A 23,137-nucleotide genomic window follows, 5' to 3' on the forward strand; every position below is an offset into this window, starting at 1 on the left:
TCCTTTTGGGGACAACAAAGTATATCTTATTATTTTTGTTGGGTCATACAACTATGGTCAGCTCGGTGTTTTAAAGTGTCTGCAGATAACACTTGTTAAGAATTGGTGCTTTACAAATAAAGATGGATTGATTAATTAGGCCTCTAACTCTGACACTAAGAGAAACATTGACAGAGAACTGGAGGCTTAAAAGTTAAAAGTTTGGACCTTTTAATTTTCCCTTCTTGTTTAATATAAAATATTTACAATGCAGAACTTCCAGAGGGCTTTGGGTTGGCACGCTGCAGAGGATGGCAGGCTGACAGACTGCTCTCCCACTAACCAGGAATTTTCCCCAGATTCAAGTTTTTTAACAAGTAAAAACACCTCATGGTATGTGGAAGGGAAGAAACACAAAAATTGTTAATGTAAACCAAATACAAGATCAGAGAAAAACAAGTAGATGGCCATGAAGAATGACGAAAGAAATAAATGCTAACTCGCCTAGCATAGGTGGACTCGAGCATACCGGAGCTAACTTACTGGCTAATATATTGACATTAAGGTAATACGTGCCGATGTAAAGAATGACAGCTTTTTATCGCACACTAAGAGAGAATGTTAAAAATGATTTGACAGAGTACAGACGTGAGATTAACCAGGCCCCGGGAGATATTAGGGAGGACCTGAAAACCACAACAACAGGAGTTGAGGATGCGGAGCAGCGTGTCGTGAAATAGAGGAGTAACCTGGCACTGGAAATGAATCACACTCAAAGCAAAGTTTGTGAACACATTTTATTTCTCCCACAAATCAGGCTGTAAGAGGGTTGTGGCTATACTACTCCCAAATAGGATAGACTTCCAACTAACAACTGAAATTAAAGATAAATAAGTTTGTTTAATTAATTAGAGGCAGAAGTTCCTTGACTAAATGTGAATATGCAACCAGGACATGACAGATCGTTCATCAAAAAGATTTTTGTGCTAGAAATTTGGAAATTATGCCTAAAATGATGAAGAAGGGGTGGCAGTGGCCTACTGGTTACTTTACGCATTTTATGTACGGAGACTATAGTCCTCAAGTTTGGTGGCACGAATAGGAAACCAACCCTTGTCTCCTTTCCCGCATGTCAATCACCTCTCCCTCTATCTCTCCCTTATTTCTGTCTCCATCCACTGTCCTGACTTTGTAATAACCGCATAAAAAGCCCCAAAATAAACCTTTAAAAAATGATTTTATAAAACAGAATATTAAGAATAATATCACAATAATTTATAATGACTTAATAATGCTTAAAATCATTATGCTGAGGTCAAAGAATGCTTTGTGTTTGAATTTGGTGAACTGGCCCTTTAAGACGGAATGTTGACTGTTATAGAATTAGAAATGTCCTTTGATGATGTCATCACAGGCTGATTCTGGTGTCTCATTCACCTGTTTGAAACTCTGCTACTGAACGAGGACAAGTGTTTCTGTTAGTGAAGGTATATCAAAAAGCTGTTAAATCGCAGCTACACTGATTCACAGTAGGTCATTTCTTTAGAATAAGACAATGAACAACCACAGATCAGGAAGATTTTTCTTCACTCCGGCCATGGGCTCAGTGAAGAACCCTAACCCTGAGAGCAGGTCTGATGAAGAGGGGATCGAGGAGATCTTCCTTGTGGAGGAACAGAGACCACAGGATTCAGATGAGGAGAATCAGGAGCCTCAGGAGAGCTCAGATGAGAAGTTAAGTGGTTGGAATTCAGATGACGAGTCTGCAAATGAAGAGGAGGACAAGAACTCAGGTGAGGAGTTAAGTTGTTGGGATTCAGGTGACGAGGCTGCAAATGAAGAGTGGTCTTGTGACCTGGTCGAGGAGTTTGTAAATGAAGAGGAGGAAGAGAGCGTAGATGTAGAGAATTCTTGTGACCTGGTCGAGGAGTTTATTGAAGAGGAGGAAAACACGACTGAATCCCTCATGAACTCTCTTGCAGCAGTAAACGGACAGCAGCAAGAAGCAGCAGAGGATGTGGGGGTAAATTGTGCTGTAGTCATGGCACTGAAAGACCACATTGCTGTGCAGCAGGAGGAAAGTCTAGAGAAAGACAACAAAATCATGTCTCTCTGCTTAATTATTGAGAATCTTCAAAATGTAATGGAAAACCGAGATGAAATGGTTTCCTGTCTGCAGAACAAAGTCAACCTGTTGACCACAGATCTGGAAGCTTCTTTCTCCCAGCAGCACAAGGAAGCAGAAAGACTCTCCCATCTGACTCAGGAAAACCAAAAGCTGGTTTCTGAGAATGAAACTCTTGCAGCAGTAAACGGACAGCAGCAAGAAGCAGCAGAGGATGTGGCGGTAAATTGTGCTGTAGTCATGGCACTGAAAGAACACATTGCTGTGCAGCAGAAGGAAAGTCGAGAGAAAGACAACAAAATCATGTCTATCGGCTTAATTATTGAGAATCTTCAAAATGTAATGGAAAACCGAGATGAAATGGTTTCCTGTCTGCAGAACAAAGTCAACCTGTTGACCACAGATCTGGAAGCTTCTTTCTCCCAGCAGCACAAGGAAGCAGAAAGACTCTCCCATCTGACTCAGGAAAACCAAAAGCTGGTTTCTGAGAATGAAACTCTTGCAGCAGTAAACAGACAGCAGCAAGAAGCAGCAGAGGATGTGACGGTAAATTGTGCTGTAGTCATGGCACTGAAAGAACACATTGCTGTGCAGCAGGAGGAAAGTCTAGAGAAAGACAACAAAATCATGTCTATCGGCTTAATTATTGAGAATCTTCAAAATGTAATGGAAAACCGAGATGAAATGGTTTCCTGTCTGCAGAACAAAGTCAACCTGTTGACCACAGATCTGGAAGCTTCTTTCTCCCAGCAGCACAAGGAAGCAGAAAGACTCTCCCATCTGATTCAGGAAAACCAAAAGCTGGTTTCTGAGAATGAAACTCTTGCAGCAGTAAACAGACAGCAGCAAGAAGCAGCAGAGGATGTGGCGGTAAATTGTGCTGTAGTCATGGCACTGAAAGAACACATTGCTGTGCAGCAGGAGGAAAGTCGAGAGAAAGACAACAAAATCATGTCTATCGGCTTAATTATTGAGAATCTTCAAAATGTAATGGAAAACCGAGATGAAATGGTTTCCTGTCTGCAGAACAAAGTCAACCTGTTGACCACAGATCTGGAAGCTTCTTTCTCCCAGCAGCACAAGGAAGCAGAAAGACTCTCCCATCTGACTCAAGAAAACCAAAAGCTGGTTTCTGAGAATGAAAGACTGCAGAGTGAACTCCAATCTGCCCTGCTCGCTCTGAAAGAGCTCCAGGAAGAAGAAACAGGTGGCAGCAGACCTGAGGAGGAATATCTCAGGGCTAAAGTAGCTGATCTCATGAAGTCACAGAAAGAGCTCCAGCTGAGCAAAGAAAAGCTGAAAGGAACAATCTATGACATGACAGCAGAGCTCGAAGGGAAAAACACCATCATCAAAAAACTCGAGAACAATCTGGAGGCGTGCCACATTCAGCAAGAACGGTCAGAAGAGCTTGATCAGTTGAATTGTGCTGAGCAGCAACAGGAGGACAGTCTGCAGAAAGACAAGGAAATAGGATCCCTGCACTTCAATATTCAGAATCTACTAACTGCAGTTGAGGACCGAGACAAAACGGTTTCTGCGCTGCAAATCACGGTCAAACAGTTGGCCTCAGACCTTAAAGAAGAACAAGCAAAAAACAGTTCTCTTCAGAGGGACCTCCACATCGCTGTGGAAGAGCTGGAGAGTCTGACTCCTGAAAATCAAAAACAGGCTTCTGAGATCACAAGGCTGAAAGGTGAACTCAAGGCTGCCAAGCTCGCTGGAGAACAGCTGCAAGGTAGCAGCAGAGATGAGGAGGCACTGAAAGACCACATTGCTGTGCAGCAGGAGGAAAGTCTAGAGAAAGACAACAAAATCATGTCTCTCTGCTTAATTATTGAGAATCTTCAAAATGTAATGGAAAACCGAGATGAAATGGTTTCCTGTCTGCAGAACAAAGTCAACCTGTTGACCGCAGATCTGGAAGCTTCTTTCTCCCAGCAGCACAAGGAAGCAGAAAGACTCTCCCATCTGACTCAGGAAAACCAAAAGCTGGTTTCTGAGAATGAAAGACTGCAGAGTGAACTCCAATCTGCCCTGCTCGCTCTGAAAGAGCTCCAGGAAGAAGAAACAGGTGGCAGCAGACCTGAGGAGGAATATCTCAGGGCTCAAGTAGCTGATCTCATGAAGTCACAGAAAGAGCTCCAGCTGAGCAAAGAAAAGCTGAAAGGAACAATCTATGACATGACAGCAGAGCTCGAAGGGAAAAACACCATCATCAAAAAACTCGAGAACAATCTGGAGGCGTGCCACATTCAGCAAGAACGGTCAGAAGAGCTTGATCAGTTGAATTGTGCTGAGCAGCAACAGGAGGACAGTCTGCAGAAAGACAAGGAAATAGGATCCCTGCACTTCAATATTCAGACTCTACTAACTGAAGTTGAGGACCGAGACAAAACGGTTTCTGCGCTGCAAATCACAGTCAAACAGTTGGCCTCAGACCTTAAAGAAGAACAAGCAAAAAACAGTTCTCTTCAGAGGGTCCACCACATCGCTGTGGAAGAGCTGGAGAGTCTGACTCCTGAAAATCAAAAACAGGCTTCTGAGATCACAAGGCTGAAAGGTGAACTCAAGGCTGCCAAGCTCGCTGGAGAACAGCTGCAGAAAGAAGGTAGCAGCAGAGATGAGGAGAATAAGGAGCAAAAAGCTCTGCTCATTAAAACGTGTAAAACCCTTAAATGTGTAAAGAAGAAGCTCTTTGAGAAGTCCCAGGCTTTAGAAAATAGTCTGGCTGCTGAAAAATTATTCAAGTCTGCTCTCGACGATGAAAAAATGTGCTCCAAGCGAATATTTTCACAACAGCAGGCAGCACCCAATGCCTCCGAGTCCTCAAAGTGTCTGATGGACGAAGTGAAGACGTTGAGGAAGGAGAACGCAGACATCAGGGCTCAACTGGAGACCACGTTTAGAGAACACCAGCAAACCAAGGCAAAATACCAGCTTCTTTATGAGCACCAGGAACAGATGCTTTCCTCAAAGACTGATATGATCTCAGAAAATAAGATCACCACCATGAACCTCCAGATCATGGTAGAAGACTTGAAGGCAGCACAGCTTGAGAGCAGGACAAGGCAGACATCTCTGGAAGGTGCACTCAGAGAGACGAGGGAGAAGACGTGTGAGCTGCAAAAGGCAGCTGATGAAGCTGCCGCTCAGCTCGAGACAGAAAGGACCAAGTGCTTCAAGCAAGGAATCGAGCTGCAGGAAGCTTGGATCAAGAACAATGTGTGTTTGAAGGAAAGGCAGAAACTGTTGGAGGATCTTCAGAGAACTCAGGACACCGGCTTCATGCAAACCAAACAACAGATGCAAATGGACGACGAGATGAAGAGACGAGATGAAGACGTTGACCTCAGGCTCAGCAGGCAGCAAGTGGAACTGGACCAAAGCAGGACGGCTTTACGCAAGCTGCATGATCAACACGCTGAACTGGGGAAGGAGAACTCTAACCTTAAAGGCAGCTATCGTAAGCTGCGTTACGCTTACAAGGATCTCAAGCTCCAATACAACACGCTCTGCATCGCCAGCGATTACTCCCAATCATAACCCCGCCCACCTCGCTCCAAGGTAACCTGTCCCCAAATATCCTCTTCATCCAACCAAGCACAACTCCTCCAACAAGACACTCAAAGAGTGCTGTACTCCAGCGGATGAGCCTCATCACTCTTTCTGTCTTATTCTTTGTTTGTTTGTTTTTTGGTTTGCTGGGCACGGTGGTGCAGTGGGTAGCACTGTCACCCTCCCTCTGGGAGGAGTTTAGCATGTTCTCCCCGTGTCCATGTGGGTTTCCTCCGGGTGCTCCGGTTTCCTCCCACAGTCCAAAAATATGCACTATAAATGAATTGGCTGCTTTCAATAAATTAATAAATCAAATCATATCTGAAAACAAAATAAATATTAATCATAGCAATTGAGAAATGTGTCGTCTCCCATTGAACAGTTTATAATGAAAAATTAAAACATGTCAGAGTGATTTTCACAAGATGTAAGAATAATATGTAAAACTCTGCTAACAGGATAAAAAGAGAGAGGAGGAGAGAGAGGAGGAGAGAGAGGAGAAGAGAGAGAGAGGAGGACAGAGAGGAGGAGAGAGAGGTTTTGGTTTTCAAAATACCTTTTATTTTACCACTACCAGGAGAAAATTATAACACTGTCACATCATCACTCAGATCAAGAGAAGGAAATAAATAAATAAATAAAAAATAAAACATAAAACAAAACAAGTGCAACAAAAATCACAACATCAACAAAAACAACATTTACTGCATCAAAAATGAATAATCAGCTCTCCATCCCCACCCACAGAGCACAAAGCTTCTTCCACAGCCCATACACTATTAAAGTCTTGCACATTGTCCATCATTTGATAATAGGCAAATTCTACCTTTAGTCTGGCCTTCAAAAGTCCCTCCAGAACCAGCACCGGTTCCACACAGCCAGTACCCTGAGCTCGGTTCTTGCGTGTAAGCCAAATTGCCAACTTAGCCGAGCCAGATAAAAAGTTCATCAGTGTATGTACAGTCTTTTTCTTTGCAGAATACTTTGGCCCAAAAACAAACACTGCATAAGAGAAATCCTCCCCGAGAGCTTCAAACAAGCTTTTCATAAGGACAAACAAGAGTGAGAGCCTGGGACACTCAACAAACAGATGAGACAAAGTTTCAGTTAGTGAACAAAACAAACACTCCTCTCCCACCCCTGGATCAATGTGCGCTCTGTATCTGTTCGTGGCTATAACCCCATGCACAACTCTCCACTGGAGATCTGCTGTTCTCTTCTCAACAGGCAGCTTGTACAGGGACCGCCAGCTGCCTTTCGGGGAAACCTCCGGGCCAAAAAATTCGATCCACCTCGACTCTTTCACTCCCGACAGACCATGAAGATGTAGGACCTTAACACAGGACTGATAGAGTGCCTTTTTCCCTGCATCCTGGAACTTTCCCAGAACAGGAGTACTAAAGGACAGCAGTCCACCTCCTCTTTCCTGCCACTCCCCGACATCTGGGGTAACAGACAAAGATGGGAAGCTGTATTCGCCCTCTTCACTCCACTGCTCACACAGATTCTCAATGTTTAGAAATGTCACAAGTTTTACTGGAAGTGCAGCAAAGACTTCCTCCACCACTCTTTCAACCACCCGGCTGGAGGTGATATTGGTCCTTTCTTTGAGGGCGTCCAGGGTCAGTCTTACCAGGTGACCCAGTTTTGTGCAGCCTGCCTCTCTGAAACTGGCCCGGAGACTGGCTGACTGCAAAGTTGGAGTCCTTATAAAATCATTAAAAAATAACGGTTCCTCAAAGATCCACATTCCCAGACTCTCAGTTTTTTCCCTTTTGAATGTGTACATTTTCCATGCCTGCATTACAGACATATAAAAGGATGTTAATCCAGTGAGATCCACCTCCTCAAGCTTTAACAGAAAGAGCTGCTTAGTGTACCCCAGCCGTCCAGCTCTCCTCAGCAGCAGTCGAGCGATGTCCATCCAGCTGGGACCACAAGTGAAAAGGAGTCTCTGTGCAGTCTGGAGTCTGAATGAGGCAATTTTTGACTGAATGTCTATAAGTCCATGTCCCCCTTCAGCCACCGGCAGGTAGAGGACTGCCGCCTGGACCCAGTGTTTGCCTGACCAGAAGAAGTCCAGGATGGCCCTTTGAATGTCCTCCACCAGCCCTCTTGGAGGTGTCAAAGCCACAAGTCTGTGCCAGAGAGTCGAGGCAACCAAGTTATTGACCACCAGAACTCTTCCCCTATACGACAACTGGGGTAGCAACCATTTCCATTTAGACAACCGAGCGCACACTTTCTCCCTAACTCCCTCCCAGTTTTTACTTTTAAAGCCCTCGGTACCCAAATAAACCCCCAACACCTTCAACCCCTCCCTCCCCCACTCAAGTCCACCCGGCAGACTGGGCACTGCCTGGTCCCTCCACTCTCCCACCAATAAGGCACCACTTTTTTCCCAGTTCACCCGTGCAGCTGTTGCCCTTTCATACAGGGACAGGGTGTCCCGCAGACACCGAACGTCCCCCTGATTGGAGATGAAGATGTTTACATCATCAGCATAGGCAGAAATTGTAGGGGGACATTCAATGCTACAGGACGTGGGCAAAGAAAGCCCGCTGAGCCGGTCCCTCAACCTGCACAGCAAGGGCTCAATAGCCAAGCTGTACAGCTGGCCGGAGATGGGACAACCTTGTCTGATCCCTCGCCGTACAGGGATTGGCCGACTCAACCCCGCCCCCATCTTCACCAAACACTGTGCATCCTGATACAACAAACCAACTAATGACACAAAACCATCCCCAAAACCAAAAGACCTCAGTGCAGAAAACAAATACGAGTGATCCACCCTGTCAAACGCCTTCTCTTGATCCAGAGACACAATGCCAACATTTAGATTATAGATTTTACACACATCAATGACATCTCTGATAAGAAAAACATTATCCATGATTGTCCGGTCTGGAACACAGTAACTCTGGTCTTTATGGACCACACTTCCCAGAACGTCCTTTAGTCTGTTCGATAAAGCTCTGGAGAGGATCTTGTAGTCCGCACAAAGCAAAGCAACCGGCCTCCAGTTTTTTAACAATGCCAGGTCACCTTTCTTGGGGAGCAAGGAAAGAACTGCTCTCTTACAAGAACCAGGAAGAGACCCGGTCCTGCAACACTCCATTAAAACACTATGCAGGTCAGACCCAAGAATATTCCAGAACCTCTTAAAAAAGTCTGTGGACAACCCATCTATTCCAGGTGCTCTTCCTGTTGCCATCTGAGTGACAGCAGCAGTGAGCTCCTCCAGAGACAGCTCCCCTTCCAGAAGAGACCTCTCCTCCACACTGAGCTGAGGGAGACCCTCCAGGAGCTCCCTGCGACACTCCTGGCTGCAACTCTCTGCTCCAAACAGATCCTCATTTCCTTTGGATCAGCTGTTATTCGACCTCCTGGCAGTTTCAGACAAGTCAGCAGCTTTTTTTGAGCCACAGATCTCTCAAGATTGAAAAAGAAAGACGTTGGGGCATCCATGTCTTTGAGTTGAAGGAAACGACTCCGCACAAGAGCTCCCTTCACCCTCTCCTGCAGGAAAGAGCTCAACTCCATACGTTTCTCCTTCAGCAGGGTACCAGTGGTGGGATCCACACTCCCATTTAACCCCTCCTCAAGGTTCTTAATGCTGTCCTCAAGATTTTTAATGACTGTTTTTAATCTAGCAGAAGAGTGTGACGTGTACTGCTGACAAAAAACACGAATCTGAGCTTTACCAACCTCCCACCAAAGCTTCAAAGAATCAAACTCAACTTTTCTTAATTGCCACTGATCCCAAAAACACCCAAAGTTTTTACAGAAAACATTGTCCAGTAGAAGCTTGTTATTAAAATGCCAGAAGGACTTAGCCCTTTCACCTGGTGAAATAATCAGCTCCACACTAACAAAATGGTGATCAGTGAAGCCGACAGGCAGAATATTACAATGAATTAATCTGGGGTTGAGAGTTCTGGAGATGTAAACCCTGTCCAGTCTAGCTGCACACACCCTGTTACTGTTAACCCTGACCCATGTATACTGTCTGGATTGTGGATGTTTCACTCTAAACGTGTCCAACAAATCCAGGTGAGAGATGACAGTGTTTAAAGTCTGGGATGAATGTGGATGTGGCTCCTCTCCTATTCTATCCACGGTGAAATCAAGTGTGCAGTTAAAATCACCACCAAGAATGATCTGATCCTGATTATAGATCAGTAACTCCTTTTGGAGGCGGGTATAGAAAGCTACCCTTTCAGCTCCATTATTTGGAGCATAAATATTAGTGAAGCAGAAAACAGTGTCCTCTATTTCTGCTCTTACAATTAAAAGCCTTCCCTTCATACAATTTCAGCACAAGAGACGATCTTTACATTTGCAGATGCTCTAAACAAAATGGCTACTCCTGCACTAAGGTTGGTGCCATGGCTAAGGTAGTTAGAGCCCTCCCACCATAAACCCCAATCTGTCTCATCTGATGGTGTGGTATGAGTCTCTTGTAAAAACAAGATATCAATGTTTTTCTGAGTTGAGATCTCAGAGATAAGGCCCCTTTTCTGTCTGTCTCTCCCACCATTAATGTTAAGAGATCCTATCTTAAGACTCCTCATAGAAAGATCAGAGAGAAAGAACAGACAAGTAGACACAAACAGGGAACAGTAGAAGAAGAAAAACACCTTGTGATGCATGATCATTTCTTTGTCTTCTTCACACTCTTACGTCCAACTTTCCTCAGTGCGGTGATGTGCTTTTTAAGACGGAAACGTTTTTTCGCGTCCAGGAGGTCAAACCCAACCTGTCTTTTCAGTATGCTGACTGACTTTATGAACTTTTCAGTATCACTAAAGTAGTCACTTATTTTTACTGATTTGTTGTACGTTTCATCCATAAATTGATTGATTGACTCTAAAGAATAAAGACCAGAGCCACTATTTGGCAAATCAGCAATGGATGCATTGTCTGACTCATAATCTTCATCCATGTCCTCTCCTTCACATGATGCCTGGCTACAACACACTGTCTTACCTTCCTTCAATGAAACATCTACAACTGCAGAACTTGTGGAATCTTCAGTTTTATCATTATCTACAGTCTGTGATTTTTCTGTAGCCTGAGAGCTGGTCGAAGCCACTTCTACCTCAGCCACGGCCTCAGCACAAGGCGCAGGCGCGGACGCGGCCTCTGCCCCAGGCACGGACGCGGACGCGGCCTCCGCCCCAGGCACGGGCACGAACGCGGCCCCCGTCCCAGGCACGGACGCGGACGCGGCCTCCGCCCCAGGCGCGGGCGCGGACGCGGCCTCCGCCCCGAGCACGGACGCGGACGCGGCCCCCGCCACATGCGCCACACTAACAGAGCTGCCCGCGTCAGCGGCAGCACTAGCCGCCTCCTGCTGTCTGTGCGGACACGCAAAACGTTTGTGTCCCACATCACCACACTCAAAACACTTCAGTTGTCCCGAGCTCGCATACACCATATAAGAAGCGTCACCGTGTTTCACTCTAAAGGAAACCTCCAGAGTCTGTGTGGGCGAATCCAAAAACATGAACACCTGACGCCGCAAAGATTGAACATGTTTCAGTTTGGGATCTTTACACCCTAGACTCACAGTTTTGAAACCACTCGCAAACTTCCCAAACCTGCGGAGTTCGTTCTCTAACAAGTTGTTAGAAATAAACGGCGGAACACCGGATACGGTGATCCGCGTAGAGGGAACCGACAACGGGGAAACCTGCACAAACAAATCCCTAATGAACACACCACTCTCAATCAGCTGATACACAAGAGGCTCACTCTTCAGAAAAACAACCACAGCCTTGTTCATTCGGGATGCATACAAGAGTTTATCATGGCCTACCTGTTCACCTGCAGCTAACAGAACCTCCTCCACGGTGACAGTACCGTTCGGAGGGACTATCCGAACTCCCTGTCGGAGAGTCGGAGGTGGCGTCTCAGCAGACGCCATTCCTCCCTCCAACCCCTCCAACGATCTGTCTTACACAGCCAACAACACTCAATACAAATATGAAAACAATCTGACCTGATCGTGCACTTTGAAAACAGTAGAAAGGATAGCAAACGATTCAATCTCCGCGCCACTCGCAACACCACCACCGTCACTCACACTCACACTCACACTCACCGGAAACCGGAAACCGGAAACGGAAACGGAAACGGAGAGGAGAGGAGGGGAGAGAGAGGAGGAAGAGGAGGAGAAGAGAGAGAGGGGAGGAGAGAGAGGGGAAGAGAGAGAGGGGAGGAGAGAGAGGAGGAAAGAGAGGAGGAGAGAGAGGGGAAGAGAGAGAGAGGAGGAGAGAGAGGGGAAGAGAGAGAGGAGGAGAGAGAGAGGAGGAAGAGGAGGAGAAGAGAGAGAGGGGAGGAGAGAGAGGGGAAGAGAGAGAGGGGAGGAGAGAGAGGAGGAAAGAGAGGAGGAGAGAGAGGGGAAGAGAGAGAGAGGAGGAGAGAGAGGGGAAGAGAGAGAGGAGGAGAGAGAGGAGGAAAAGGAGGAGAGAGAAAGGAGGATGAGAACAAATGCTCTGAGCCTTAAACTTGTAATTCCTTTTCTTGTCTTTCATCATCTTTAATGTTTTTATGATTTTACTGTTTATTTGTAACGACATGCATATCTATGAATGCAGGAAACAAGAACAAACAAACAAACAGGTCAGGGTGATTGGCTCTGTCTGTATGAGGAGCATATGGAGCTTTAAAGCTCTCAAATCCTCTTAGCAGAGTTAATCCATGAAAATCACACCTCCAGTTTTCTGATGGATGTCACAGGCGTAGCTCTCACAGGTATCTAGCCGTGTGGCTCTCAAAGGTAGCTAGCCGTGTGACTCTCACAGGTAGCTAGCCGTGTGACTCTCACAGGTAGCTAGCCGTGTGACTCTCACAAGTATCTAGCCGTGTGACTCTCACAGGTAGCTAGCCGTGTGGCTCTCACAGATGGATTTGGCTCATGGGTAAACCTCCTGGTTACCTGTAAACAAACAACATGCAGAGTGAAATCACACCTTTTCACCATGTCATTTGAAAGCCAGAGAGAGGAGGAGGAGGAAGAGGAGGAGGATGATTTTAGTCAGAGTGGATCTAAAGCATCTTTTTTCAACAGTTTATTTACAGGTGAGTTTATCTACAGGTGTGTTAGGCCATTTGTTGTGTCCATTATAAGATATGTTAATCCTTTATCGATCCCCAGTGGGGAAATTCAAGTGTTGCCGCGACAACAAGACATGAAGAGCATGCAAATGAGTACTAAATATATGGAGTTCAGTCTCATATTCACGTGTAATTCACGTATTCACGATGTAATAGACATCCACAAATATATAATATATATTTAAAAAGCACATTTGTATCTTGTTACATTTATATATAAACTGTTCAGTCTGCATTTACAAACTGTTTGTCATTTATGAACCTCACTGCATTTGTGTGTGGGATTCACAAATGCATGTGTCAGGTAGGCTCACCTCGTATGCAGGTCCAGCAGTCATCTCTCGTGCTGTGTTTCTGCAGCTCGTCCTGTGTGACTTCAATCAGACGTCCTCTGAGCCCCGTCAGGTCCTTTCCACTCTTGGTGAAGCGGATCCAGTCCATTAGACTGTGTCCCGGCTTCAAGGCCACCTGATGTTGTTCAAAGGGTTAAACTTGGATTATAACATTCTGATGGAGAACAGCTGTTTGTTTAAATCCACTATGTGACGTGTGATTTGACCAAACTTAAAGGGACCCGGTAGAAACATGAATGGCATTTTTATCACGATATGAAGGCGTTTTCATTAAGATACGATGGCTAGGACTAGGACTAGGACCAGGGTCATGTCTCACCTTGTTCCTCCTGGACTAGGACTAAAACCAGGGTCATGTCTAACTTGTTCCTCCCGGACTAGGACTAGGACCAGGGTCATGTCTCACCTTGTTCCTCCTGGACTAGGACTAAAACCAGGGTCATGTCTAACTTGTTCCTCCCGGACTAGGACTAAAACCAGGGTCATGTCTAACTTGTTCCTCCCGGACTAGGACTAAAACCAGGGTCATGTCTAACTTGTTCCTCCCGGACTAGGACTAAAACCAGGGTCATGTCTAACTTGTTCCTCCTGGACTAGGACTAAAACCAGGGTCATGTCTAATTTGTTCCTCCCGGACTAGGACTAGGACCAGGGTCATGTCTAACTTGTTTCTCCCGGACTAGGACTAGCACCAGGGTCATGTCTAACTTGTTCCTCCCGGACTAGGACTAAAACCGGGGTCATGTCTAACTTGTTCCTCCTGGACTAGGACTAAAACCAGGGTCATGTCTCACCTTGTTCCTCCTGGACTAGGACTAGGACCAGGGTCATGTCTCACCTTGTTCCTCCCGGACTGTCCGGACGGGGAGACCCGCTGCTGGGATCCCGGAGCAGGGAACGCCTGGGTCGGGATGTTCAACATGCTGTAAACAGTTCGGAGGCAGTCCACGTTTCTGAGAACACCTTTGAACCAACGAGAGGTGAGTTAAAGAACAGGTGAACGGCAGGTGTTGAGTCCCTCTGGGTGATCACAACGAGCTGCTTCCTGGTTCAGACACATCTCCGTTATTGAGCTAAAAGCTAAAGGCTAGGCTCGGCAGGACATGCGTGATAACTGCCTGACTAATGCATTACAAACTTACCCAACACGTTTTATATCCTCACATTGATGTATTCTGTGTTAGTACAACGAATAAAGAGCACATTCATCAGAGCTAACGAGGAAATGCCAGCGACCTGCTGCCTCTACGGCTCCGTTACGTCTACAGGTAGTGTCGCCGTCTCTGACGTCAACGTCAACAAACTGTGTCATCATTGTGCGACGGTCACTCGTTTCCATAGCTACGATCCGCCGACCTTAACACCAACTTTGAGAACCGCTTGTAGGATAGGGTCCAAAACTCGTTGTAAATAAATTGTACCTTTATCTTTATTTTAATGTTATTCCTATATTTATATTCTATTTGTATGGAGTTAGATCAGTCTCAACATTCATGAAGGATTCACAAATGTATTTCTGATTCACACACAAATATTTATAGTTTTATATGTAGGCTAATAGAAATCCACAAATATATGATATACATATATATTTAAAAAACACATTTTTTAGATTACAAACTGTTTTGTCATTTGTGAACCTCACTGCATTTGTGTGTGGGATTTTTGAGACTCCCCTGCCGTGGTTAGATTCACAAATGCATTTTTTTCAGCAGCACGACTGATCTTCAACCTTCCTAAAAGAGCACATGTCACTCCGCTGTTCATCTCCTTACGCTGGCTCCCAGTTACTGCTCGCATCAAATTTAAAACTCTGCTGCTCGCTTACAAAACAGCGACAAAAACGTCTCCTCCTTACTTTAAGTCTCTGATCCAGGTCTACACTCCCTCCCGCCCCACTACGCTCTGCCAATGAAAGGCGTCTGATCCAACCTTCACAACAGGGTCCTAAGTCTCTAACTACACTCTTCTCCTCTGTCGCCCCCTGGTGGTGGAATGAATTTCCAAACTCCATTCGATCTGAAGAGTCCCTCTGCACCTTTAAGAAAAAGCTAAAGACCCAGCTCTTTCATGAATACCTACTAACTTAATGATGATGGTCTCCATATTATTGATGATGATGATGGTTGTGATGATGGTTTTTGTTTGATAACGACGACTTTTAAGATGGTTTCTATACTGATTAGAGCTCTCAAGAACTGTCATCAGTGTAGTGCTTTGCCTCTGGTCACTTCCTGTCAGCACCTCTGGTCACTTCCTGTCAGCACCTGTGTGTCCAATCGGACTCAAAGCTGATCGTTTGCTCTTACTGACATTGTTCCCTCTTTCCTAGATCCTTGCTTGTGTTGTACTTACTCTCTGATGTACCTCGTTTTGGATAAAAGCGTCTGCTAAGTGAATTGTAGAATTGTAGGGAAATGTCTGTAGCCAATCAGATGTCTCCTTCCTATTCAGCCAATCACAGTAGGGTAGATTCAAGGGTATGATTTAATGTGATCACTTTAGCGTTACATCTGCGCAGACAGCGATTAGCCTAGCTGTCTGATGAAGTCATCTTTATTCTGACCAGCACAAATAGTCTGTGTGATTGTCGTACTATAAATAGAAAGTTGTTTATCGTGTTGGGTATATTGACTGCGTGTCGTTGATTAACTGGTGTTGAATAAACTGGTGATATTCCGGCCGATGTGTTTGGGGCCTCGGCTTTTGAAGGACCCATCGTTTACTATCGTTTTAACAGTTACAAACATTCATTTGTGCCAATGTCCGTTAACATTCTGAATAGCAGGTAATGTAGGATGTGCCCAGGGTCAGTGCAATATGCCAATATGTTACTGCTGCAAAAAGGTGTTTTTAAAAGTTTTAAAGATTGAAAGTTTTAATCGCGTTAATCGCATGAGTTCCTGTGATTAATCACGATTAATCGCATTGTTATACGCAAAATCCAATAATGAATTAAAAAGTAGCGTATAGCGCACTTTTATTGTAAATGTACTTCTCAACTTAAACAATGTAATCAAAGCAAATAAATACAAAACTAAAGCTTATTGCCATTGCAAGGGCATAATGTCATCCTGTTTGTTATATAAAAAAAAACTGCCCAGAAAGGTTTTAGGCTAAGCGGTATAATGAAAATGTCGGGACGCCATTTTTAAAGTGGGGGAGAGTGTGACAGGTCAATTGAGAACATTGATGTTGATTGTTTGGTTATCGGGGACCCCACAAACACATTTTTGTTGTACTTGTCATTTTGAAATTCTTTAGTTTATAATATTTTTGAATTCATCTTCAAAGTTGCTAATGTTAATGTATTTTTCTGAACTGCAACATTATTCAAGCGGTTGATGTTGACATGTTATTAATTAAATGCGCTGCATAATCTACGCCACAAGTCTGCGAGTGAGAAACAGTGACATGCAGGAGTTCAGAGAAGAAGAGTGTTGTTGTTGTAACGCTATGGAGTTAGCAAGAAAGTTGTAGTTATTATTCAGCAGCTGAAGAGACTCGTAGGCAGAGTGAATGAAGGTACTGGGTCTTTGATAAACGCTTAAATAAAGTGAAGACAAGTGAAACGACCTTTTAGCGTCCGCCTGAGTTTCTGGCTGCAACATATTTTGGAGTAGCCTACTTATCAAGTACTACGGTGATAAGAAAATTCAACTTTGCAGTGGTTACAAATAACTTCGGCTCTGTCGACTGCGCCGTCTGGAAGAACTTTAAAATGAAAATGGCCTTATAAAAGTTCCGTACCCTTCTCCATGCTTGATTATCCGTCAATTCTTTTCAGGCTGTTTCCGCCAATTCTTTTTCTGACTGTTTCCGCCAATTCTTTTCTGACTGTTTCCTGCTTCCTGTGTGCGCCGCAGCAGTCACGCGCAGCAGTAAGCAACATACTAGGCTCGCTCACGATGGAATTTTACAAAATAAAAGCCAGTGAGCAACAGACTTTTACAATAAGAAAATAAATTATAAAAACTGCGTTAATGCGAGATAAAATAATTGTCAGCGATAATTAATCGATGAGTTAACGCGAAAATAGCGCGTTAACTTGCCCAGCCCTAGTATTTTATTTGTTATTCTCTTGTAACTCCAGTCCAATATAAATGTCCTTTTGGGGACAACAAAGTATATCTTATTATTTTTGTTGGGTCATACAACTATGGTCAGCTCGGTGTTTTAAAGTGTCTGCAGATAACACTTGTTAAGAATTGGTGCTTTACAAATAAAGATGGATTGATTAATTAGGCCTCTAACTCTGACACTAAGAGAAACATTGACAGAGAACTGGAGGCTTAAAAGTTAAAAGTTTGGACCTTTTAATTTTCCCTTCTTGTTTAATATAAAATATTTACAATGCAGAACTTCCAGAGGGCTTTGGGTTGGCACGCTGCAGAGGATGGCAGGCTGACAGACTGCTCTCCCACTAACCAGGAATTTTCCCCAGATTCAAGTTTTTTAACAAGTAAAAACACCTCATGGTATGTGGAAGGGAAGAAACACAAAAATTGTTAATGTAAACCAAATACAAGATCAGAGAAAAACAAGTAGATGGCCATGAAGAATGACGAAAGAAATAAATGCTAACTCGCCTAGCATAGGTGGACTCGAGCATACCGGAGCTAACTTACTGGCTAATATATTGACATTAAGGTAATACGTGCCGATGTAAAGAATGACAGCTTTTTATCGCACACTAAGAGAGAATGTTAAAAATGATTTGACAGAGTACAGACGTGAGATTAACCAGGCCCCGGGAGATATTAGGGAGGACCTGAAAACCACAACAACAGGAGTTGAGGATGCGGAGCAGCGTGTCGAGAAATAGAGGAGTAACCTGGCACTGGAAATGAATCACACTCAAAGCAAAGTTTGTGAACACATTTTATTTCTCCCACAAATCAGGCTGTAAGAGGGTTGTGGCTATACTACTCCCAAATAGGATAGACTTCCAACTAACAACTGAAATTAAAGATAAATAAGTTTGTTTAATTAATTAGAGGCAGAAGTTCCTTGACTAAATGTGAATATGCAACCAGGACATGACAGATCATTCATCAAAAAGATTTTTGTGCTAGAAATTTGGAAATTATGCCTAAAATGATGAAGAAGGGGTGGCAGTGGCCTACTGGTTACTTTACGCATTTTATGTACGGAGACTATAGTCCTCAAATTTGGTGGCACGAATAGGAAACCAACCCTTGTCTCCTTTCCCGCATGTCAATCACCTCTCCCTCTATCTCTCCCTTATTTCTGTCTCCATCCACTGTCCTGACTTTGTAATAACCGCATAAAAAGCCCCAAAATAAACCTTTAAAAAATGATTTTATAAAACAGAATATTAAGAATAATATCACAATAATTTATAATGACTTAATAATGCTTAAAAGCAATTATGCTGAGGTCAAAGAATGCTTTGTGTTTGAATTTGGTGAACTGGCCCTTTAAGACGGAATGTTGACTGTTATAGAATTTGAAATGTCCTTTGATGATGTCATCACAGGCTGATTCTGGTGTCTCATTCACCTGTTTGAAACTCTGCTACTGAACGAGGACAAGTGTTTCTGTTAGTGAAGGTATATCAAAAAGCTGTTAAATCGCAGCTACACTGATTCACAGTAGGTCATTTCTTTAGAATAAGACAATGAACAACCACAGATCAGGAAGATTTTTCTTCACTCCGGCCATGGGCTCAGTGAAGAACCCTAACCCTGAGAGCAGGTCTGATGAAGAGGGGATCGAGGAGATCTTCCTTGTGGAGGAACAGAGACCACAGGATTCAGATGAGGAGAATCAGGAGCCTCAGGAGAGCTCAGATGAGAAGTTAAGTGGTTGGAATTCAGATGACGAGTCTGCAAATGAAGAGGAGGACAAGAACTCAGGTGAGGAGTTAAGTTGTTGGGATTCAGGTGACGAGGCTGCAAATAAAGAGTGGTCTTGTGACCTGGTCGAGGAGTTTGTAAATGAAGAGGAGGAAGAGAGCGTAGATGTTGAGAATTCTTGTGACCTGGTCGAGGAGTTTATTGAAGAGGAGGAAAACACGACTGAATCCCTCATGAACTCTCTTGCAGCAGTAAACGGACAGCAGCAAGAAGCAGCAGAGGATGTGGGGGTAAATTGTGCTGTAGTCATGGCACTGAAAGACCACATTGCTGTGCAGCAGGAGGAAAGTCTAGAGAAAGACAACAAAATCATGTCTCTCTGCTTAATTATTGAGAATCTTCAAAATGTAATGGAAAACCGAGATGAAATGGTTTCCTGTCTGCAGAACAAAGTCAACCTGTTGACCACAGATCTGGAAGCTTCTTTCTCCCAGCAGCACAAGGAAGCAGAAAGACTCTCCCATCTGACTCAGGAAAACCAAAAGCTGGTTTCTGAGAATGAAACTCTTGCAGCAGTAAACGGACAGCAGCAAGAAGCAGCAGAGGATGTGGCGGTAAATTGTGCTGTAGTCATGGCACTGAAAGAACACATTGCTGTGCAGCAGAAGGAAAGTCGAGAGAAAGACAACAAAATCATGTCTATCGGCTTAATTATTGAGAATCTTCAAAATGTAATGGAAAACCGAGATGAAATGGTTTCCTGTCTGCAGAACAAAGTCAACCTGTTGACCACAGATCTGGAAGCTTCTTTCTCCCAGCAGCACAAGGAAGCAGAAAGACTCTCCCATCTGATTCAGGAAAACCAAAAGCTGGTTTCTGAGAATGAAACTCTTGCAGCAGTAAACGGACAGCAGCAAGAAGCAGCAGAGGATGTGGCGGTAAATTGTGCTGTAGTCATGGCACTGAAAGAACACATTGCTGTGCAGCAGAAGGAAAGTCGAGAGAAAGACAACAAAATCATGTCTATCGGCTTAATTATTGAGAATCTTCAAAATGTAATGGAAAACCGAGATGAAATGGTTTCCTGTCTGCAGAACAAAGTCAACCTGTTGACCGCAGATCTGGAAGCTTCTTTCTCCCAGCAGCACAAGGAAGCAGAAAGACTCTCCCATCTGACTCAAGAAAACCAAAAGCTGGTTTCTGAGAATGAAAGACTGCAGAGTGAACTCCAATCTGCCCTGCTCGCTCTGAAAGAGCTCCAGGAAGAAGAAACAGGTGGCAGCAGACCTGAGGAGGAATATCTCAGGGCTAAAGTAGCTGATCTCATGAAGTCACAGAAAGAGCTCCAGCTGAGCAAAGAAAAGCTGAAAGGAACAATCTATGACATGACAGCAGAGCTCGAAGGGAAAAACACCATCATCAAAAAACTCGAGAACAATCTGGAGGCGTGCCACATTCAGCAAGAACGGTCAGAAGAGCTTGATCAGTTGAATTGTGCTGAGCAGCAACAGGAGGACAGTCTGCAGAAAGACAAGGAAATAGGATCCCTGCACTTCAATATTCAGAATCTACTAACTGCAGTTGAGGACCGAGACAAAACGGTTTCTGCGCTGCAAATCACGGTCAAACAGTTGGCCTCAGACCTTAAAGAAGAACAAGCAAAAAACAGTTCTCTTCAGAGGGACCTCCACATCGCTGTGGAAGAGCTGGAGAGTCTGACTCCTGAAAATCAAAAACAGGCTTCTGAGATCACAAGGCTGAAAGGTGAACTCAAGGCTGCCAAGCTCGCTGAAGAACAGCTGCAAGGTAGCAGCAGAGATGAGGAGGCACTGAAAGACCACATTGCTGTGCAGCAGGAGGAAAGTCTAGAGAAAGACAACAAAATCATGTCTCTCTGCTTAATTATTGAGAATCTTCAAAATGCAATGGAAAACCGAGATGAAATGGTTTCCTGTCTGCAGAACAAAGTCAACCTGTTGACCGCAGATCTGGAAGCTTCTTTCTCCCAGCAGCACAAGGAAGCAGAAAGACTCTCCCATCTGACTCAGGAAAACCAAAAGCTGGTTTCTGAGAATGAAATACTGCAGAGTGAACTCCAATCTGCCCTGCTCGCTCTGAAAGAGCTCCAGGAAGAAGAAACAGGTGGCAGCAGACCTGAGGAGGAATATCTCAGGGCTAAAGTAGCTGATCTCATGAAGTCACAGAAAGAGCTCCAGCTGAGCAAAGAAAAGCTGAAAGGAACAATCTATGACATGACAGCAGAGCTCGAAGGGAAAAACACCATCATCAAAAAACTCGAGAACAATCTGGAGGCGTGCCACATTCAGCAAGAACGGTCAGAAGAGCTTGATCAGTTGAATTGTGCTGAGCAGCAACAGGAGGACAGTCTGCAGAAAGACAAGGAAATAGGATCCCTGCACTTCAATATTCAGACTCTACTAACTGAAGTTGAGGACCGAGACAAAACGGTTTCTGCGCTGCAAATCACAGTCAAACAGTTGGCCTCAGACCTTAAAGAAGAACAAGCAAAAAACAGTTCTCTTCAGAGGGTCCACCACATCGCTGTGGAAGAGCTGGAGAGTCTGACTCCTGAAAATCAAAAACAGGCTTCTGAGATCACAAGGCTGAAAGGTGAACTCAGGGCTGCCAAGCTCGCTGAAGAACAGCTGCAGAAAGAAGGTAGCAGCAGAGATGAGGAGAATAAGGAGCAAAAAGCTCTGCTCATTAAAACGTGTAAAACCCTTAAATGTGTAAAGAAGAAGCTCTTTGAGAAGTCCCAGGCTTTAGAAAATAGTCTGGCTGCTGAAAAATTATTCAAGTCTGCTCTCGACGATGAAAAAATGTGCTCCAAGCGAATATTTTCACAACAGCAGGCAGCACCCAATGCCTCCAAGTCCTCAAAGTGTCTGATGGACGAAGTGAAGACGTTGAGGAAGGAGAACGCAGACATCAGGGCTCAACTGGAGACCACGTTTAGAGAACACCAGCAAACCAAGGCAAAATACCAGCTTCTTTATGAGCACCAGGAACAGATGCTTTCCTCAAAGACTGATATGATCTCAGAAAATAAGATCACCACCATGAACCTCCAGATCATGGTAGAAGACTTGAAGGCAGCACAGCTTGAGAGCAGGACAAGGCAGACATCTCTGGAAGGTGCACTCAGAGAGACGAGGGAGAAGATGTGTGAGCTGCAAAAGGCAGCTGATGAAGCTGCCGCTCAGCTCGAGACAGAAAGGACCAAGTGCTTCAAGCAAGGAATCGAGCTGCAGGAAGCTTGGATCAAGAACAATGTGTGTTTGAAGGAAAGGCAGAAACTGTTGGAGGATCTTCAGAGAACTCAGGACACCGGCTTCATGCAAACCAAACAACAGATGCAAATGGACGACGAGATGAAGAGACGAGATGAAGACGTTGACCTCAGGCTCAGCAGGCAGCAAGTGGAACTGGACCAAAGCAGGACGGCTTTCCGCAAGCTGCATGATCAACACGCTGAACTGGGGAAGGAGAACTCTGACCTTAAAGGCAGCTATCGTAAGCTGCGTTACGCTTACAAGGATCTCAAGCTCCAATACAACACGCTCTGCATCGCCAGCGATTACTCCCAATCATAACCCCGCCCACCTCGCTCCAAGGTAACCTGTCCCCAAATATCCTCTTCATCCAACCAAGCACAACTCCTCCAACAAGACACTCAAAGAGTGCTGTACTCCAGCGGATGAGCCTCATCACTCTTTCTGTCTTATTCTTTGTTTGTTTGTTTTTTTGTTTGCTGGGCACGGTGGTGCAGTGGGTAGCACTGTCACCCTCCCTCTGGGAGGAGTTTAGCATGTTCTCCCCGTGTCCATGTGGGTTTCCTCCGGGTGCTCCGGTTTCCTCCCACAGTCCAAAAATATGCACTATAAATGAATTGGCTGCTTTCAATAAATTAATAAATCAAATCATATCTGAAAACAAAATAAATATTAATCATAGCAATTGAGAAATGTGTCGTCTCCCATTGAACAGTTTATAATGAAAAATTAAAACATGTCAGAGTGATTTTCACAAAATGTAAGAATAATATGTAAAACTCTGCTAACAGGATAAAAAGAGAGAGGAGGAGAGAGAGGAGAAGAGAGAGAGAGGAGGAGAAGAGAGGAGGAAAGAGAGAGAGGAGGAGAGAGAGAGGAGGAAGAGGA

General features: G+C 44.5%; 3 protein-coding genes across 3 annotated transcripts in view; 2 read left to right on the plus strand and 1 right to left on the minus strand.

The window, feature by feature from the left end:
• Window positions 1–762: 762 nt before the first annotated feature.
• On the minus strand, window positions 763–14,432 carry LOC110004819 (cytochrome b5 reductase 4-like). The gene is made up of 4 exons (XM_065958170.1): window positions 14,280–14,432; window positions 13,976–14,100; window positions 13,099–13,252; window positions 763–1,742 (listed from the first exon to the last, which is right to left on the minus strand). The coding sequence occupies exons 2-4, from the start codon at window positions 14,057–14,059 to the stop codon at window positions 1,693–1,695; spliced, it is 288 nt and encodes a 95-aa protein (XP_065814242.1). The 5' UTR covers window positions 14,060–14,100; window positions 14,280–14,432; the 3' UTR covers window positions 763–1,692.
• Window positions 1,750–5,781, plus strand: LOC136179879 (putative leucine-rich repeat-containing protein DDB_G0290503). Its single transcript, XM_065958169.1, has one exon. The coding sequence runs from the start codon at window positions 1,946–1,948 to the stop codon at window positions 5,648–5,650; it is 3,705 nt and encodes a 1,234-aa protein (XP_065814241.1). The 5' UTR covers window positions 1,750–1,945; the 3' UTR covers window positions 5,651–5,781.
• A 153-nt stretch (window positions 14,433–14,585) lies between the features above and the next one.
• Window positions 14,586–23,137, plus strand: part of LOC136179820 (putative leucine-rich repeat-containing protein DDB_G0290503) — a 17,068-nt gene continuing 8,516 nt past the window's right edge. Inside the window, exon 1 of the mRNA XM_065957948.1 lies at window positions 14,586–22,567. Within this exon, the coding sequence (XP_065814020.1) occupies window positions 18,779–22,567 (3,789 nt within the window). The 5' untranslated portion in view covers window positions 14,586–18,778. The remainder of the gene's footprint in view (window positions 22,568–23,137) is intronic.

Source organism: Labrus bergylta, chromosome 8 (genome assembly GCF_963930695.1).
Source record: "Labrus bergylta chromosome 8, fLabBer1.1, whole genome shotgun sequence".
In the NCBI taxonomy this organism is placed as follows: domain Eukaryota; kingdom Metazoa; phylum Chordata; class Actinopteri; order Labriformes; family Labridae; genus Labrus; species Labrus bergylta.

Coding starts and splice junctions, on each gene's coding strand:
- LOC110004819 (XM_065958170.1), bottom strand. CDS start 14,059: ATGTTGAACATCCCGACCCAGGCGTTCCCTGCTCCGGGATCCCAGCAG. Junction 13,253..13,975: donor GACAGTCCGGGAGGAACAAG/GTGAGACATGAC, acceptor GAACAACATCAG/GTGGCCTTGAAGCCGGGACA. Junction 1,743..13,098: donor CTGCTGGACCTGCATACGAG/GTGAGCCTACCT, acceptor CTTCATTTGCAG/ACTCGTCATCTGAATTCCAA.
- LOC136179879 (XM_065958169.1), top strand. CDS start 1,946: ATGAACTCTCTTGCAGCAGTAAACGGACAGCAGCAAGAAGCAGCAGAG.